This window comes from Accipiter gentilis, chromosome 33, assembly GCF_929443795.1.
Source record: "Accipiter gentilis chromosome 33, bAccGen1.1, whole genome shotgun sequence".
In the NCBI taxonomy this organism is placed as follows: Eukaryota; Metazoa; Chordata; class Aves; order Accipitriformes; family Accipitridae; genus Astur; species Astur gentilis.
In genome coordinates, this window is record NC_064912.1 from 11059233 (window position 1) to 11077439 (window position 18207).

General features: G+C 40.4%; 2 protein-coding genes across 3 annotated transcripts in view; both read right to left on the reverse strand.

Moving 5' to 3' along the window:
- Positions 1-618: 618 nt before the first annotated feature.
- ARL6IP1 (ADP ribosylation factor like GTPase 6 interacting protein 1) lies at positions 619-8111 on the reverse strand. Its single transcript, XM_049791730.1, has 6 exons — positions 8036-8111; positions 5646-5779; positions 3763-3882; positions 2728-2845; positions 1971-2055; positions 619-1721 (listed from the first exon to the last, which is right to left on the reverse strand). The coding sequence occupies exons 1-6, from the start codon at positions 8069-8071 to the stop codon at positions 1603-1605; spliced, it is 612 nt and encodes a 203-aa protein (XP_049647687.1). The 5' UTR covers positions 8072-8111; the 3' UTR covers positions 619-1602.
- Positions 8112-11969: 3858 nt separating this feature from the next.
- The window catches only part of SMG1 (SMG1 nonsense mediated mRNA decay associated PI3K related kinase), a 71902-nt gene continuing 65664 nt past the window's right edge, over positions 11970-18207 (reverse strand). The window contains exons 57-63 of one of the 2 annotated variants that reach the window (XM_049791689.1): positions 17902-18081; positions 17455-17682; positions 16795-17006; positions 16489-16595; positions 15609-15788; positions 15376-15482; positions 11970-14684 (exon numbers count right to left, since the gene is read on the reverse strand). In XM_049791689.1, the coding sequence (XP_049647646.1) occupies positions 14607-14684; positions 15376-15482; positions 15609-15788; positions 16489-16595; positions 16795-17006; positions 17455-17682; positions 17902-18081 (1092 nt within the window). In that variant the 3' untranslated portion in view covers positions 11970-14606. The remainder of the gene's footprint in view (positions 14685-15375; positions 15483-15608; positions 15789-16488; positions 16596-16794; positions 17007-17454; positions 17683-17901; positions 18082-18207) is intronic. The other variant, XM_049791690.1, reaches the window with a different exon arrangement.

The window sequence follows — 18207 nt, forward strand, 5'->3', positions numbered from 1 at the left end:
CCAGGGAGGAACGCCCAGCGTTTTGGCAGGGGCAGCCGCCCCGCCCGCTGAGGAGTCAGGCCCGGAAGGCGAAGGTCTGAGGTGAAGGAGGCTGCGCCAAGCGATGGGTTCTGCTTCCACCGAGTTTTACCTTAGAAGGGGAACGCGGCTCTCGGGACCGCAAGAGCAAAGGTAGAGCAGCCCACGCCGGCGCTGAGGCTCCCGCAGACGCTGAGCGCGTCACCCCGTCTCTTCCGACACCCGGGGTCCTCCCCGCTCGGGCCAGTTCAGCAGCGCGCTTTCTAAACAACCGCTCCAAGCTGCAGCATCTCCCCGCGGCTCAGATCCATCACAAGTTTCACTGATCGGTCTGATTTGTCCACAGGCCATCACTTTTATCAGCGTCAGTCGACTACGGATGACGTTACAGCCTTTCCCTTCCGCAGCGGGAGCTGTCAGTGCACCATCACGGCTGATAAATTTTTACTATTTACAGTGAGCTATTGCCAACAAAAGGTGTTTTTCTGGTAGGACACTGCGCACCGACTACCACGTGGCACTAAAACACAATTCGCAGCCCCGGTTCTTGATTGAAAGGCACGATTGCACAACGTTCTCTACATTCACAAAGAGCAAGTCTTCAAGAAGTTTCTCTTTAGTCTGTATTTACCTATTCAACAGTCACAATAGACACTGAAGAGAGTTCATTTTAAAACAGTAAACTTTTAAAATGCATTAACACAGGTTTTAGCTTTTTAAAGAAAAAAAGTTCAGTTTTAAAAAAAGGAGGGAGAGGTCATAGAAAAGCACAAACAATTCAAACAGGCTTATTTACAGAGACAAACCTAGCATATTCAGGGTGATTTTGTATATAGACAACAACATTCATAACACCAAACGTGCTACATGGCTCCATGACAACAGCAGTTTTTAGAACAATCAGCTGTTAAGGTAACACACACCTTAACTCATTTTCTACAGTCTCAGTGCAATGAGTTGAAGTTTACGCTACAGCTAAATAACTGAACTACAAATTTATATATTCCAGACCCCTATCCAACAGATAATCTGGTATATGCAGCCATAAAAAGCAAACAGATTCAGTGGGCCAATGGTATCACCTTCTGCCCCGATTTTGGGTACGCACCCTCAGGTATGATCATTCTTATTCAGCTAATTGTCCTCCTTCCACAGGGATCAGTAGTAACAAGCCTCTAAGAAGTGTAAGCTTTCAGAACTGCCTTTCATACTTGCTGTAGCCACAAATTAACGATCAGTGAAACTAACAGTTACAGAAATGCTATCACACATTGCAATTCTGCTGTTTCTTCAGTTGGGGTACTTATTCACAGGGTCTCTTAGTTTGGTGAAGACACTTAATAAGCTCTGTACACCAAAGGTCAGGTACTTTCATATAAGATCAGCTGCAGGCTGCAGAACCCTAGTCAGCACAGCAAGAGACACAAACCCACAGCAGTTGCTAGTGACATTTTCACTTCATCAGGGAGCCAATAAAAAAAAAAAAGCCAGTAAGCAATACAACTTCTATTGTCTTAATTATACATAAATTCTCGAAACTGTTCCCAAGGAAACCTTTTACAAGACTGAACAGCAGTTAAGTCTTCATTCATTTTTCTTTTCCTTGTGCTTGAGAAGTTTGTTTATCTCCCTTTTCGCCATTCCAACATACTTTGTAATGATCCCATGCTGGTTTAGTCCAGGAAACAGCAACAAGAAACTTACTAGAGAGAGAGGGGAAAAAAAAAAACAACAAAGGGAATTACTTAATACTCCTTTAACAAGCTTCTGTCACCTTCCAATTCCTTGCTTCCCTTAAGGTCCAGTAACTGCTTGAAAACAGAAAAATATAACCCTGCAGCAAAAAAAAAATAAATCACCACACATACAAACAAAATTTACTACTACCAGCCTCATACCATTTCACACAGCTAACAGAAAAGTTACTTCTGGTTTGCACACTGCACACTTACCAATAAGATAGGTCAGAAAGAGATTGTGAACTTGCTGTCCAATCCAGGCAACCACAGCAAGAGAAAAGAGCATCGTCATGAAGTACTAAAAAATGAAAAGGGAACAGTTACCACAGATCTGTTGGGAATTCTCCCCCTTCCCTTCAGTATCCAGCAACACTTCAAGATTTAAAACTAACTTGAAGTTTGCTGGCTCTTCCACATGTGATGCCTATGCATAGGCTTGTTAAAATTGAGATTACAGTGTCTACAATTGTATGTTCTCATTTATTTTCAGACCATCAGTTTTACAGGATGCCAGTTCTTTTCTGTCCAGGTATCCCTTAGAGTCAGACTACGCCATCCCCCTGACACAACTTCAGCCTCACATAGTACCTGAAGCTGTTTTCAGGACAGTAAATCAGTAGTTCATGCACCTAAGCTAACACATTACTAAAATCTAGTTTTCTGGACAGTTCACATACACTGGAAACAAGCTGTGTTTCCAAAAATTGACCTATCCTAAGAAACTCAGTTTAGCTTTATCTTAATATCAAGGGTATGCTCTTAACTGCACAGTATTGCAAGTTTAACGTCATGTATCTTGCCATGCCAGGTTTGAATAAGATGTGTGACTGGCATTAAGTCACAGCCACAACTGCCGGTTCTTGGTTTGAAATACCATTTTATTCAGACATGTGCCTTGATAAAATACTTAAGACTAAACAAAGCAAATAAAATCTTAAGACAATAGAGATGAACTCCTAGAATTCAATACCATTTTAGGCTTCTCTTCCTTCAGTGTGAAGAGACGTTTCCACCAGCCAACAATTCGGCGACGAGATTTTACCAAATTGCTGCAAATCTCGTGAAATCTTTGCTGCTGTTCCGTAGTCCTTTTATTAAAGAAAAAAAGCCAAAAATAAGAATTCAAGATTTAATCTGAAATTTAAAAGATCTCCCATAGTATGCTTCCAGCAGTAAAAATTTATCCAGTACTTATTCTGGCATTTTCTTCACTTAGTTCTGTACCTTATCTTTATCAAGCATTGTAATGCAATTGCCCATGTAATTTTTCTGTATACTCTCTTAAACTGTCTTGCAAAGAGCAACAATATTCAAACCAGAAGACCATTGATTTTAATCTGATACCAGTGTGATACACACAAGTAATGCACACCTGAAACCAGTGTGTATTACTTTGGTTTTTATGTTGGTTCATTATTAGACAAGAACATTTATCCACTAGTCATCTTAAAGCAGATACACTAAAATTTACTTTTAACTCAAAATTTAGTTCAAATAAGGTTCTTCTCCAGCTTACTGTTTTTACATAAGCCTTGCCTTTCTTCAAATCTGTTTCAATCACTTAGTCACATTCATACTCTCTGCATTACTCTTTTCCTTCATTGTATTTACTACTGCCACTCTTTCCAAACATATAATCCAATACCCTTCTTCGTAATTTTAGTTCTCAGTATCTATTATCCATTAATTACTAAAAACTAGTTTAGCACAACTAACTAGCATCCTTAATGGAGAGCAAAGACTGTGCCTACTCCTTCAAGAGAGTCCTGTTTTTCTAGAAAAGAAGGAACAATAAAGGTATGTTGTAGTAGTTATCTTTTAGAAAAAGAAGGATGAAGGACATCTTGCTAGTATCCTCACTTCATATACTATAGAGATTGCCAACTTCTTACTACAATGACCCTGTAAAGTAATCATTTAATATCTGCAAGTCCAATATGCATTTTGATGAAGTTCATAATTTATTTACACTTCAAGAAGCTGTTTTAAATCAAGCTTTTCTCACCATTTATTAGAGCCAAAGATTCTAGGTGCAAGAGCAGGAACAAGATAATCAGCCAAACAGAGGAACATAACAAAACAGGAGACGCCTGAAAGAACTGATGGGTCCAAGTAGTAGATCATCCTGCAGAAAGAAGGTAACAAATGATTTCTGGACACTCAAAGACACTCAGACTCAGTATTTATACTAGACATATTTAGTCTCCTCTTCAGATTGGCTCAGGATGTCAAACAGTAGGCCTACCCTCTTGCTCAACCTCCAGAAAATTTCCAAATTTGCTCCTATTACTAATAAAAAGAGGTTTAAGTACTTCAACACTATTACAAAGAAATACAAATAAAAAAATGCAATTTTCTTAATGCACTAGATAAGAAAATGCTACAATACAACAAGCATAGTCTGAAGTTCAGTAGAAGTAAAAATTCATCATTATTGCTCTTTGAAGTTGGCATCTAGTGAACTTAAAACACTGACAGGGGGAGAAGGATGAGTGAGTGAACATATGAAATAACCAGGTAGAGAAAGCTCTAATCTTGTTCGTTCTTAAGTCAGTCACAAAATTCAGATCCACTACGGGCTGTCACTTCTCTGTCTCACCTGTAAGAGCTAAACAAACCTGTTCTGGACAAGGAGACTTAAATCTCCACAGTGTTGTGCTTTTACATAATAAGTGTGCCATCACTCAAATACAGCAGTATGGGTACTGGACAAGAACTAGCTCATCTAATAAGTGTCTTTTAACACTCAGCCATGCCCCGTACTACCTATTTGCACTTAACAGAACTTCCTAAACATTGAAGTAATAAAAGTAAAGAAATAACAAAGTAAAGGCCATTGCAGGACCAGTCTTTCTATACATCTGGCACACTGCTACTGCGCTGAATGTTCAAGTTCATTTTTGATGACATACCAACTGAGAATCTGAAGTAGTTCTATTTCCTCAAAGTATTATTCAACACAAGATCTTTCCTGCTATAATCACAGAATTTATAACAGAATACCCTGAAGTTCATGCAATTACCTCTTTTAAAAGTTACTTTTCAGTTTCATTTGATTTCCATACCCCTCACCTCCCCTGAAGACCATAAAATTTATAATATCCAGAAAACAAATTATCCCTGCCTCACCTGGTTCAACATTTATTTTTGTAAATTTCCTCTTCTCCTTACTCCAAAACCACATGCAGCTGGCAAACTCCACAGCTGGCATGGACACTCATCTGTACAAGGCAGGTTGGGGTCATCCTGACTACTACCGTGTTACGTAAAAGCATGTACAAGTGCCTCCAGCAAGCCAGTTCTGTATCTCCAATCCAAAGATAGGCAACATCTTCCCATTCTGTTGACTGAAAGTTACCTGCAGTCTTTCCTTTTCCTCCTTTCTCAAAGGACAGGACAGAGAATGTAAAAAAACCAAGTTGTGCAAAATTGATTGAACTCATCCTAAACACCACACCGAATAGGAAAGTCTGCCCTACGGAAACAAGTTTTCCGTAATGATATTGCTGCTGGTTTGGGGAAAAAAAGCCAAAGAAAGTAACAGATTTGACTAAGAAGCTGGATACAAAGGATGAGGGCAGAATATGAACACACCAATGAAGAACATACAGCTGAGCATGATAAAAAACTACAGCAATCATTGCTGGCAAACAGCTTTTGCAGAAAGCACTGTCCCCCCTCTGAGCAGGATGTGAATTGTGCTACTTCCTATTTTCAATACTCAAGATTTTTCTTTTCAACAAAGTTCACACGCATTCAGACACAGAACCTGGAATAAGAGCCTTCCTATTAGATTTTTTTAAAGGTGTCTTACTAATTTACTGAATAGGTTTGCTACCAGCCATGAAAGTGCAATGGTGTTCTAGGCTCCGTCCACAAGCAACTTACAGAAAAGAAAAGGAAACAACACTCATCAGTGCCAGAGGAAACCAGGCTCTTTCCCAGCGAAGAACTTTATCAGTCATCAAAATCACTTCTCCCCATCCTTGCAACTGCTCTTCCAAGCTAGCAGTTTCTGCAGCCTAGGCAAAAAGAGAAGAAAACTCTTTTATTACTAACCAGAGTATCAAATTAATTCCCACACTTCAAGTAGCTAAAAAAAAAAGGTCATTATTAAAGACCCCAGTCACAAATCTTTCCAAGTAATTAAATTACTAGTAATGTTGTAAGCTTTGTACACAGTTATGACATTGTAGCAGTAATACTTTAAAATAGTCAAGATCTTAACAAAGCAGCAGCACATGTTATTAGACCAAATGATACCTCCTCCCACATTTTGTCAAGGTGTTTTCCCCCAGTCTCTCATTTATGGTACTCGCTCTCCTCAGGTTAGTAGAAAGTCAAGTTTTAAAGTCTAGCTAAAACATCTCGAGTTTTCAGTGTCAACATCTGGAAGATTGCAACATGAGAACTATTTAAAATACATGTATTTTCAAAGACAACTCTACCACATGAAACTGAAGCTTTCTAGCTGCTGTCCAACACCAATTTTTTATCATATGGAAGATCGATAAAAACTCAGAATCCACAGTAGAGGAAAGTTACCCAACGGATGACATTTGGACTACAAAGAACATTTTTCCACAGGTTTTCCAGGACAGTGATCAGGCAGCCTTTAAACTCCTCCTCTTATATTATTCCTATGTTCCTCCCTACACATCTTCTGCAAGGAGGCCCCATCTGCTCTGGCATCAGCTTGCTATGCAGTTCACCTTAGGTGTTCCACATTTAACGTACCTTGTCCCACTGAGGAGAAACTATTAAGCTATCAGAGAGAATAGAAAACTCAAGTAACCATGAACAGAACTGATCACTGCCCAAGTAGTAAGAGATGAAAAGTCATCAAGACCTGCACATGTGCTGTGCAGAGACAGCAGGGCAGGTTTCATTGTCAACTGCATGCTACACTTAATTCAAATGAGAAGCCTGACACCACTAGAATAATAAGGATAGCTGAGTGCAGCTAACATGGTAAAGCATAGTGTTCTTGTGTGATACCATTGGAAACTATTTGAAAACTACAGTTCAGGACCAAAAAAAAGGGGGTGGGGGGTAGAAAACCATCTGACAAGCTGCTGAACACCTTCCAGTTGTTGTACCTGTTTCATGTTATAAACACAAACTGCCACGGGCTGGGGCAGAGATACGTTTCTCCAGAAGACATTTTACGACAAACTCTTTCGCTTTATTACCTCTGGCTGTCTGCATTTAACATCACAATCAAGAGAAAATTTAATGGGAAACAGACTGGAATATAACAGTGTTATTAATAGCAACCTGCCTCTGTCAGCCTAGCAGACAGCTATTGTAAGTTGTTTTCCCACTGGGCCAGGTAGAAAAAACTTAAGTCAGCTTTTGTCCACACCAGCTTCATTCCAGAGCCCATCAATTAATAGTGTTTTTTCATTAATCAAACAACATGAAGTTTCCATAAATATGAACTTCTGCTCCACAAGGGGCATCCCTCCCGAACATTGCATGTATTTTTGGCAATATAGCCCCGCACACTTGTTCTGCGGAAATTTGAGCCTCCCTTCCACCTCTGCACTACTGACAGTTTCTCTCTGCATCTCCCAGGCTGTACAGCTTCCTGCTGCAAGAAACAGCACTGATCAATAACGCACTCAACGCTTCCTTTCTTCAACCTCTTCACATGCTTTTGCAGCGATGTTCCCGTTTCCCACGGCAGCCGTTTACCGCCACGGAGATAAATACACCTATCCTTGTATTTATTTAAGTTTTTAAATATTCAAGCCCCCCACCCTCGGCACGCTGAAGTGAAGCTAATCATCCAGCTCCTGCCACTCTCCTGCATCGCTGAAGCATTCGATAACACGGCCGAAGGATGTTGAAACACAAAGACGTGAACATCAAACGCAAGCCCTGCACATCAGGTAAAGCCAGATGTTATTATGAGCTCTGGCCTGCGGGCAGCAGAACAACAGCCGTGCCCGCTCCCAGGGAGGGCGCAAAGCGCAGCCTCGTCAAACCCAGTCCCCGCCAGGCCCCGAGGCATAACCCGGTCCCTGCACGGGAACCTTTCAGAGGCAAAAGCGAGCGCAGGGAGGTAACTCCTCCGCCTTTCACGAGCTGGAGGGCCGAGGCGGCCCTCGCCAGCAGGCCCGGCTCCCCCGCCTCCCCCAGGGCCGAGCTACCGCCGGCCCTTCCCCAGCCATTGGGAGGCAGAGCACCTCCCCGCCGCCAGCGCCGGCCCTGGCCCTGGCCCTGGCCCTGGCCTCGACCCTGACCCTAGCCCTAGCCCCGGCCCCGGCCCTCACCAGCTGGTAGACGCTGTTATTGTCACCCTCCGCCATCTTGCGCGGCCCTCGCACCGCCGCCCCCCGCCGGCCGCGCCCTCCCGCCCCGCCCCGCGCCGCCGCCTTTTATAGCCTCCGCGGCCCTTCTCGGCACTCTGATTGGCCTTCTCGAAACTCAGCGCGGGCCAATCCCAGAGCTCCCCTCGCGCCCCATCGACCGCCGGTTGGCCGGTGGGCTGAGAGTAGCGGCAGCCGCCCAATCAGCGCGGGGCCTCCGCGCCTCCTCCCCCTCCCTCCGTCGCAATGCGACTGGGAGCGGGGCGGGGGCGCCGGCCGCCGCCGCGAGGACGGGCCGTGAGGGAGCCACCTCCCCGCCAGGACTCCCACGGGTGACGCCTTTGCTTTACAAAGGCTGCCCCCTAGAACCTGAACGCGCGAGTGGTGGGAGGCAGGTAAGTAAAAGAGCATGTGCTGTCTAAACCCGCCACCTCTTCTTCACGTCCACCCCGGCTGTCCGTGTCCTACGAACGAGACAGGACCTTCTGACCGAGAATGGTTCCAGGCGGACAGGTAGCCCGTTAACTGCCGAAATAACGTGGCAGCGGAGGCGCTCGCCAACACACTTTACGCGACTTAAAAGTTGTGCTGTTTTTCCAGCACAGGAATGCATTTATCGCACGTGACCAACGTGAAGCAGCCGGGGCGTCAGCGGTGGACGCCGGAGTCCGCAGGTACAAGGCTGCCGGATTAGCGCACAGGAAACCGATGGAGCGAGTCGGCTTCACAGGAACGTTCTCCGGCTCCGAGCACCACCGCTGCCTGACCTACCTACGATAACTGCCATCCGTCCAACAACTTGCTTTATTTTTTTCAGAAGCTGTAGCAGCATGGGAATAGACACAGGAGAAAAGCACTAGGATGCAAGTATTTCTTCTGACTCAACTTTCTAAATGTTTTAGTCACACGTGTTAATGAGCTTAGTCACCATCCCTAGGATGTAACGCAGTTCCAAAACGAGGGCAAAGAAAGCGTCTTACCATTTCTGGCACCAAAACTGCAATACTCCCAACCCAGCTCACTACCTTGATGGAGAGGAAAAAGAGAAGGACGAAGGATGACACTGTAAAAGCAAAACCATGTCTGTACTCAATTGTTTGATCATTTACAGGGTGCTTTTCACACTCATTCAAGATTGTATGTAAAGAACAGATACTTTACCGAACAACTTTCAAATTCATTTACACGTTGCTAAAAGCTGAGTGTTTTTGTGTACTGTTTTGCACTTAAAAATGGAGTCCACCCTCAAAACCTGTCATTTTGCCACAGCAAAGCTCAAACAAAAACTATTTCATAGGGAAGTGATGCCAGCAATAATTCTGATTAGTCTTTTGAGAAAGTAGGGACCCACACAGAAGCACAATACATTGCTGTTCCTTAGGAGTATTTGCAGTGTCCTGCAGAAGCCACCTCTTTGGCTATTCAGTACGATCAACCAGCCATAAATGGTTTCATCCATTTGTATGCTTTGCACCACAGAAACACAAGCACTTACCAATGAAGAAAGCAGGTATTTCCATCATTTCCAACCACTGTCAGATTCATTATCTTCCAGCCAGTCTTCCAAATGCCAGCTCCCAAGTCAGTCTACCGTTAACAGCTTTTCTCCCACCCTAAAGGGCCCACAGAGCTGTAGTTCCCTCATGTTACATGTTTCTCCATTGCTCAGAGGGGCAGAGGGAAAAGCGAGCATTGTAGGATGCCCTCACCAGCCAAAACCACCAGAGGAGATGGGCCATCGCACTGCAGAGAACAAGACAGCCTGGGGCCCTGCCACTCTAATCAACACCTTCCTCCCTGAGCAGCCAGGCCTTCTGAAGCACAATGTAAAATGAAAAAAAGATGTGTGTGTATGCATATACATGTATATGTTTACAAATTTGGTTGTTAAAATCAGAGTCCTAATGTAGAAGGCAGAGAATGGTAATAGCAGTACCTCGGTGTGGAAAACCTGTTCATCACCTCCCAACCATTACCTGAGCTATAGAAAGCCAATTGTTTTCTGTATGCTTCAATGTATGACGCAGATCATGCTGCAATGTGATGCGTTCTGCCTACACTGAGATTCTCTCTCAAAAGATGCACAGAAAATTAAATGCCCAAGCTAACTTCAAAGCACCTTTAAAAGGAACAGTTTAATTGCTCTGTGCATTTAGAACAGAGACACAAATTTTACATGTTAAGCCTCCACCCATTCATCATGCCTAACATAATAAATACATCTCAAACTTCTTTCTTATACTATTAATAAAAAATTAGTCTGATGGATGGCAAAATTGCTCTCATCAGCTATGCATTTAAGTACATACAACAGTAGTTTTATGTAATATCTGTATTTTCAATGAAATTTTTTAAAACATTAACACTATACTCATGAATAACTATTTTCCACTAAAGAATAAAAAAATGTCCACGATAATTGGGTACTGGGTTAAGAAAGCAAAAGATGGATGGCAGGTATAATCATAAACTTTTTTCCTAGTCCAATTCCTTAATGCATAAAGGGATGTATCTGCTAATTTTAGGAAAAGCTAACAAAAAAGGGGGGAGAAAAAAGGGAAAGAAACCTTTGAAGTATTTGAGTGTGCTAAACCAGGATGGCCATACTAGGTACAGAACACATTGATGAATAATTGAAGCAAATTAAGGTTAAGGACTACAGCATTTAAAAGAACGGAGCTTTAACCTCACCAATCCCCTCCAGTATTTCTGAAGAAATATTTGTATATGGTGCTTTTCATTCAGATATCACAAAGCAGTTAACAGGATAAATATTATTTGATCAGTTTATCAGAAAGTGGACAGCACTATGTGGTGTCACAGGGCTGGGGTTCATGGCTGCTGCAATTCCCACAATGGAGTTGGTGCAGTGAAACACCCTCTTTTTCCATGCAACGTAACCTCACACTAGCATTAAGTGTCACCAGTGCTTTTATAGGCGTCTCATTCATTTTTCCTTGGAATACTAGCTCCCTCCCTCTGACTTATGTGTGACGTACATGGGGGACTTTACAGATACTTGAAAAATTGGACAAAATATATTACTACTTAAATTGACTAATCATGGAGGCAAAACTAATTGTTGCAAAGGAAAAATGGACCATGAGTTCCCTGCAAAGTACCAAACTAATTTGTTAACTGTACATATCTGTTACAATTTCAATTTCAGTTATATTAACTTGACACTGCCATTATTCCACTAAAATAATCTAAGACACCACTGACGACTCCAGTTTGTTTAACACATCCCAGTAACCCATGTGGTAGAGCAGTGCTCACATCCTGGCTTGACAGAAGGGGAGCAGGTATAGAGGCAAACTAGTAACTGCATTTTCAAAGGGTTAAGAGCACCTCAACTAATAGGCTATATAACTGGGACGGTGCAAGAACTTAAAACAGATGAGCATATTTTGAATTTGACTTCAAGAAATTGGTTTGTAGCATGGTCCCTTGGTTAGCATTTACTGCAAGTGAGCATCATGCAAAAAATTGCCATCAGCTGATCAGTTTGACTTCTATAGCTTCAACTGATTTGTATGTATTTAGAAAGATCTGATTCTAGATTTGCATTACTCTAGGTCTGTCCTACTGCAGGAAAAATAAATGTCTCAGTTTTACTGAAAAAAATATGAAGTAACCTTATGTCTTTATAACAAACACATTATCTTCTTTTAAAAGATAATGTAACTAACGCAGTCTTATTTAATATGCAAGATGCACACATAGAATCTGCATTTTAGGTTTAAATAAGACTGTACCAATTTGCCATATTGTCAAAATTTACCAAGGAAAATGCATCAGCACACAAAAGCTGACAGTCCCACTGACTCCTAAGCACGTGAGCTATCTCCTCAACATTAGTTACACAAATTGAAGTCTTTGTAGAATCCTGCTCTAATTTGGGATTTGTTTTGTATTAGATACTTTATTTATTCTCCCCCATAATTTTCACAACCACAAGCAGTTTTGCATACAAGCAAGTTATGAATACATATTCTTTTTTTTAAAACTTTATTAAATTACGCCATAAGAACCCATCTCCACACAAGTGTTTCATTTCCAGACAGCAGAGGTATAATACATGAGCTACAGGTGAGTGCATTACCCCTCCCTTCCCCCCAGCTTCCAAGAAATAAAACAGCATGTATAATACACTCTTGTTACTATGGTACTCCAAAAAGATTGTTCCTAAGGTTATTTTTAACTGGAGAAAAATAAAAAGGACCAACAGTGTCAAGTGTCTTGTTCTGCATATGAATGTTCTTCACTGCAACATTCAAACACCTTCTTTCTTGCAATGCATGGCATGGCAGAGGGTTCAGGAAGCAACGGCAGTGGAATGCATTTGCATGGCTATCATTAGACATAAAGCCTGTGACTTCCTTAGAGTTAATCAGGCAATCAGAATGCAAAAAAGGCCATGTGTCAGTTGAAAATTCTTACACTTCGAAGTGCATGTCCACAGAAAATTGGCAACAGAAGAGAAAGTGAATTCTAAGACCTACTGAGGAAGCAGAGCAGTTAGCATAGTGCAAATACTGATAATAATACAAGTTTGTCTAATCCTTATGCCTGGTGTTAATTTATGTTATCTGAAAATTACTAGCCAAGCTTTCTACTCAGATGAACTGCTGCAAATCCATTCAATTAAATTAATTTTATGCCAGTAGTGGGCTTGGCTCAAATCCTTTAATACTTAGATTTTGATTAAAAAAATGCTGTATTTCAAGTGCGTTTTTACTCTGAAAAGTGACAAAAATGGCATAAAGAATCTTCCCACGTCTATCTTTTTCAGCAACTGTGCGTAATGAATTCACCGAGTTTACAAACCAAACTTTTTATACATAGCTACACAAATTTATCTGGGTTGAGAACACCATTGTGCATTTCTGCTTTAGCTATCAGCACCTGTAAGATTCTGTAGTTGTAACTGAATTGTGTTTGGTTTATTTGCTGTAAGAAAAGGAAGTTGCCTTTTCCTAAAGGTGTCTCACTTTTAAAAGGAAGTCTTTCAGACAACCGGCAGACAAGCAAGACATCAATCTAAGTAAGAAGATGCCATTTTTAGAGAGACTTTTCTGAACATAATCACACTTTGAGTGCAGAATTGATAAAAAAAAAAAAAACAAAAAACCTTGGTGGAAGATTCACTATGGATGCATTATTGAACAACCATCTATAGAAGTAATACGGCAAAGGAAAATTACTTTTCAGAAATCTTTATAGATCTAGTTGAACAAAAATTGGAGAGTCCTTCATTTCTTGGATTATATGTATACCCCCGTGAACTGAAGCATTATAATTTACAAGTGTAAACTAAAAGTATTAGGAAAGTGAAGTAAAAAGCATATCACTCTACCTCCACCAGAACATCACTTTATTGTTTATCTGTCATCAACAATGTAAAACTCTACTAGATACTCTATCCTGGTTTTTAAAAAGGTAAAGATTACATCGGATTAGCTACGTTGTATGAAAGAAACTACAGCAATCACAGTAGAATGAGATTGGAGGGACAATTTGAATTACAAAAAAGTGTACACTGCAAGCAGAGGGAAGTGCACATTAAATCAAATGCCTGTAGAATTCATTACTTTTAAATGCACAGTGACAATTTTGAGAAACTGTACATAATAGAATCACATAAATGACTTTAAAATAACCAAACTTACATTTTGCATTTGACCATCCAACTCATAAGTAATCATTGATGTTCTGTATTTTCAGTGCTTCTGGAAAATTTGTTTAACAAACAAAATTTAAGTTGTTAATTTGACTAAACTGTGAAGCAGAAGGATTGAAATAATAAGTATATTGGAAGTACGCCTAACCTACAAGAATAAGCCAAGAGGGGTGTATGCAAGGAGGGGCTGGGAGGGAGGAGAGAAAGGAAAGAGGAAAGGGAGAAGAGAACAAAGGCTTTTTCTTCTATCTCAGAAGTTCTTCCAATGCAGCGTATATCTGATGTACAGCTCTTTGCTTTCAGTCCATTTCTGAAGTTTACATTTGGTAGCCTTTTTCCGTACTAACTGGTCAACTCAACCAGCACTGTTGCCACGCAACAAGAGTAACAAGAATCTGAATGCATCAAATCTTCCCTTGCTGTGATTTCTTCATGGCCCCATTTTTTTCCATTTTTCTTTGAACAGGGTTTGGTGTTTCCTGAATTGTTCACAGGGTCAGGTGGAATTGAGTTCCAAATCACTCTGCGGTTTGTAGCATCCCGATTTCTTTCTGCAGCTAACCCCCAGACACGTTTGCAGTTCTTCCATAGCAGAAAGACAAACCATGTTGTTCAAGCGGTGAGCTTTCACCCTTGACCGTGGGGGTTGCAGACCATTGTGTTTAGCGTATCCCTGAGTGCAGCTATCCTGCAGGATTCACTTCCCAGTGCACCGAGATTTCCTAGGTTTCCTCAGATTAAGCCCCAGTATGCATCACCACCGACTGTGGTGCGGCTATGGATGCCTGAGGCCGAGTTGATTCTGGTGGATGTCTGACCTCACTGAACCAGACTGATCTGCTTTCTCCCTACTCATACCCAGGCAGTCCAACCTTCATACAGCTGAGCCAAGTTATCTAGATTAGTTGCTTCCTTAATCACAAAGTCAACCTATTAAAAAGGTCAAACAGGTAATTAAAAATAAGCTAGATTTTTAAAAGCTTTTAAGTGATCTTAAAATTTACTGTTGAATGTCACCTGCAAATACAATGTTTCAGTGAAAATCTATAGTAACTGTAAACTTAATCTTACATAATTTTGTGTAGTCCACATAAGAAATAGGAATTTGTACTGCAGGGGCAAAAAAAGATCACACAACATCTCATTCATAGCCCCTATCTTGAAAATAGTCACAACATTCTCAAATTTACATGGACATCTGGGTGCCTGACTCAGTTTCCCAGAGACAGGAGTGTGGCTGTGTTGAGCTAGTGAACACAGACAAGATCTGTCCTTTAGACAGCTGTACAGATCTCTCATTCTCCCTAGATATCAACAGCTGTGTAAAAAATGTTAGCTTACTGACATACAAAAGGAATTTTATCCAATTCATGAGTTTATATACATATATATGATATAGAATACAAAAGCATTTGATAAAAATAAAAATGAATGCAGCAATACAAGGCAGCAGCATACCTTGATTTGTGTTGGAATATAAACCGCACATCTCAAAAGGGACCCCCCATTCACAATAGGATTCTAGTCTTTTAGGCATGCTTCAGCATACATACACATGTGCTTACTACACCAAATATTTGCAGCAAGGATCAGTATTGGAATTTTACTGTTTTCAACTTACCTGTTCAGCAACAGACATTCTCCTGTTGGGATCCACATCTCGGCCCTCTAACTTGGCTTTGACTCTCTTCCACACGCTAACTGCATACGAATTCCTTTCCTGCACGGCTAAAGGTAAAAAATAAAATTAATTCAGTTTTACATTCCTGCACAGAAGACCACTGAGGTGTTTCAGGGGTTTTTGTTGTACTGTCAGTGGTCTGGTTTTTGGTTGTTTTTAAGCCCTATATTTACCTTTTCCTGTTTTAGGGTCCCTGGCTGTCTTTTTGGGACTACAGGCAACACTTTTGCCAGTTCCTGGGACTGTGCTTGGAGGAGTATCTGCTGACGTGGCAAGATTTTTCTGAATTAGCTTTCTTGCATTCTGCGACATCACCTCTGGCTGAGTTTTCTGCCCTGTATTGCTACGTACAGCTGTAAAGCAAGTTTACATGTGCTTAAAGTATTCAAAATAATATAGATGCAAGAAAAGGCACAAATGTTTATCAAATGCAGCTATCAGTACTTCAGTACAAATGCATTTTAAACTTGTTATTTTAAACTTTGCACCAGTTCTTCTCTCTTCAGTCTTTCCATTTTCTAATTTCTTTCACTTCATAAACAAGCGGTTTTGTTCCATTGCAAAACATTTATTTACATTAAGCAAATTTCTATGGGCTCTCTTAAATTCTAATTCTATCATTTTGTATGACAGGAACCTGTGCTGAGTCCAAATACTGACAGTAGAATAATCCTTTAAATAGGAAGAAATCCATGCTTGTGAGAAACTTTATTCAAGTTTTTAACTGTAAAGTAATGAAAATTTTGCAAATGTGAATGCCTTTGTAGGGTTTCAGGATTAATTCCAAATTCACCATAAATTTTAATACTAATTTAAACAGCAATTACAGTTCAGTTGATATACATGACGATGCTTTCCATATATTCTGGGCTTTGTGGAGTGAATCCAGATCTTGAAGGCTACTGAAAGGCTATGATCAAGCAGTCATTCAGTATCGTATGCTGAATGACTTGAATTTTACATAGTCTGCATTTAAAAATTTAATAAAAGTTATGATCCCCTCTCTAATATCAATTCCTGATGTTTTAATGTTTGTACTTTTTCGGGTATTACCTGCAGCAAAGGTTGGCTGATATGTAGCAGCTGACGTTGGGCTTGAGCATTCATTTGATGTATCCGTGACTAAGGGTGATGCAAAACCCACTAGATTATTGTAGACACTAGGAAACATAATGGAGTTGATAAATATTCATGCAACTACTTGACTTATTGAAAACTCAAAAAGAAAGTGAAGTCAAACTTTGCAAAAAGATTTCTGCAGTCTAAGACAACCACCAAGTAGGTGCCCCATGCTGTGCTCCTGCTATATACAAGTATGTAAGCAAAATGCCTTCACCTCAGAGAAGGTGACTTTCTTACCTTTGGCTCTGTGTTTTTAGTTCTTTCAAGGTGGGAGTTATTTCCTGCAGCATTTCAACGTGTTCCTGACTGCGGACTTGACCCATAACTTGAACTAATGTAAACAAAACTGTCTGAATATTATCTTGCCATGATTTATATTCACCCAAGAACTGCCTAACACTATTCTCATAGGGAACATCTTCACCATCTGCCAAAGCTGCTTCTTCATCCTATAACAAAGATATGCAAAAACATTAACAATTTGCTGTATTTTGGCTAAGAGAATAAAGTTGAGCATTTCTTAGCCTTTTCAGCCCCTCAGTTTGTCATTTGACTAATAACAGCCATAATTTTCAGTAGTTACATTTCAAGAACACAAATCTGGAAAAGATCTAATGTTTTACTAATTAAAAACCAAGAGGATCTGTAAACACAAAGAAAATGTTTCAAGTGCCAAATGAGAGAAAAGGTTTAATTCAACAAAGCCTGATTAGCCTAACTCTAGAAATAAAGCTTTATGAATTCTTAGAGATTAAATTAATTTTGTCTTGAAATCCATATACCTGAACACATTTCACTGCTTCTAGATACTTTAAAAAGCACAGTTACAAGTGTTATGTTTCTTAAACTATACTGACATGGGTTCGAGGAATAAATTTAATGACATTTTAGACATACCTTTGCCATAGCCTTCAGAAGATGCTTGACATCTCCAAGTTGTCTGTTATGACCTGTGAGCACAGTTTTAATACTATCCACCAGATTCTGCATTGTTTCACAAACTGTTTCTATTTGCTGTTCTCTTTCTGTTTGCACTGTTCTCTGTGTAGATATTTCCTGGGTCAACTGCTTGTGAGCGGAGTGAAGCCATTCAGAGCTGCCAATAGGGTGTTCAAGACCAGTTCCCTAAAAATAACGAACATTTTTGTATCTGTATCCAGAGATAAGACTCAATTACTGTGTAGATGCTATTGCCAAGTGTTTAGCAGCTGATGGACTAAACTCTGTAATTCACAACCCATTAGAAGGAATACATAACATTAATTTAGAATGAAAGACAAAACTGAGAACTCATGATTACAGTAATTCTGTAAAATTACATATTTTGCTTTGACCTTTACTTACCACTCTCTGAAGTAGGCGAAGCTCCAGCTCAGAGACTGAACTGTTGAACTGTGATGCAAATGAGCACATTTGTTGACAGCGTTTGAGAAGTTCAAATAATGCAGCATCAAGATTTAAGGCTTCTGCTGTCCTAGTACGTAAACTTTCAAAATGAATGATATTACTGCAGAGAAAAGTGACCTGAAAATCAAAGCAAGAGAGAAAAATTATTCTAATTAAGCTGTCTTTTATACAAACTGCATTTGTTCCATGTTCTTAGAAGAGAGAATTTTAAATACAGCAGTAAAGCCACTCTGTTACTGTAGC

What these genes read in the sequence shown, in the direction of transcription:
- ARL6IP1 (XM_049791730.1), bottom strand. Translation starts at nt 8,071, where the DNA reads ATGGCGGAGGGTGACAATAACAGCGTCTACCAGCTG. An exon ending in ATCTTTGGCTCTAATAAATG is followed by an intron (nt 2,846 to 3,762) that starts GTGAGAAAAGCT and finishes CTTTAATAAAAG; the next exon opens with GACTACGGAACAGCAGCAAA. An exon ending in CTTTCTGACCTATCTTATTG is followed by an intron (nt 1,722 to 1,970) that starts GTAAGTGTGCAG and finishes CTCTCTCTCTAG; the next exon opens with TAAGTTTCTTGTTGCTGTTT.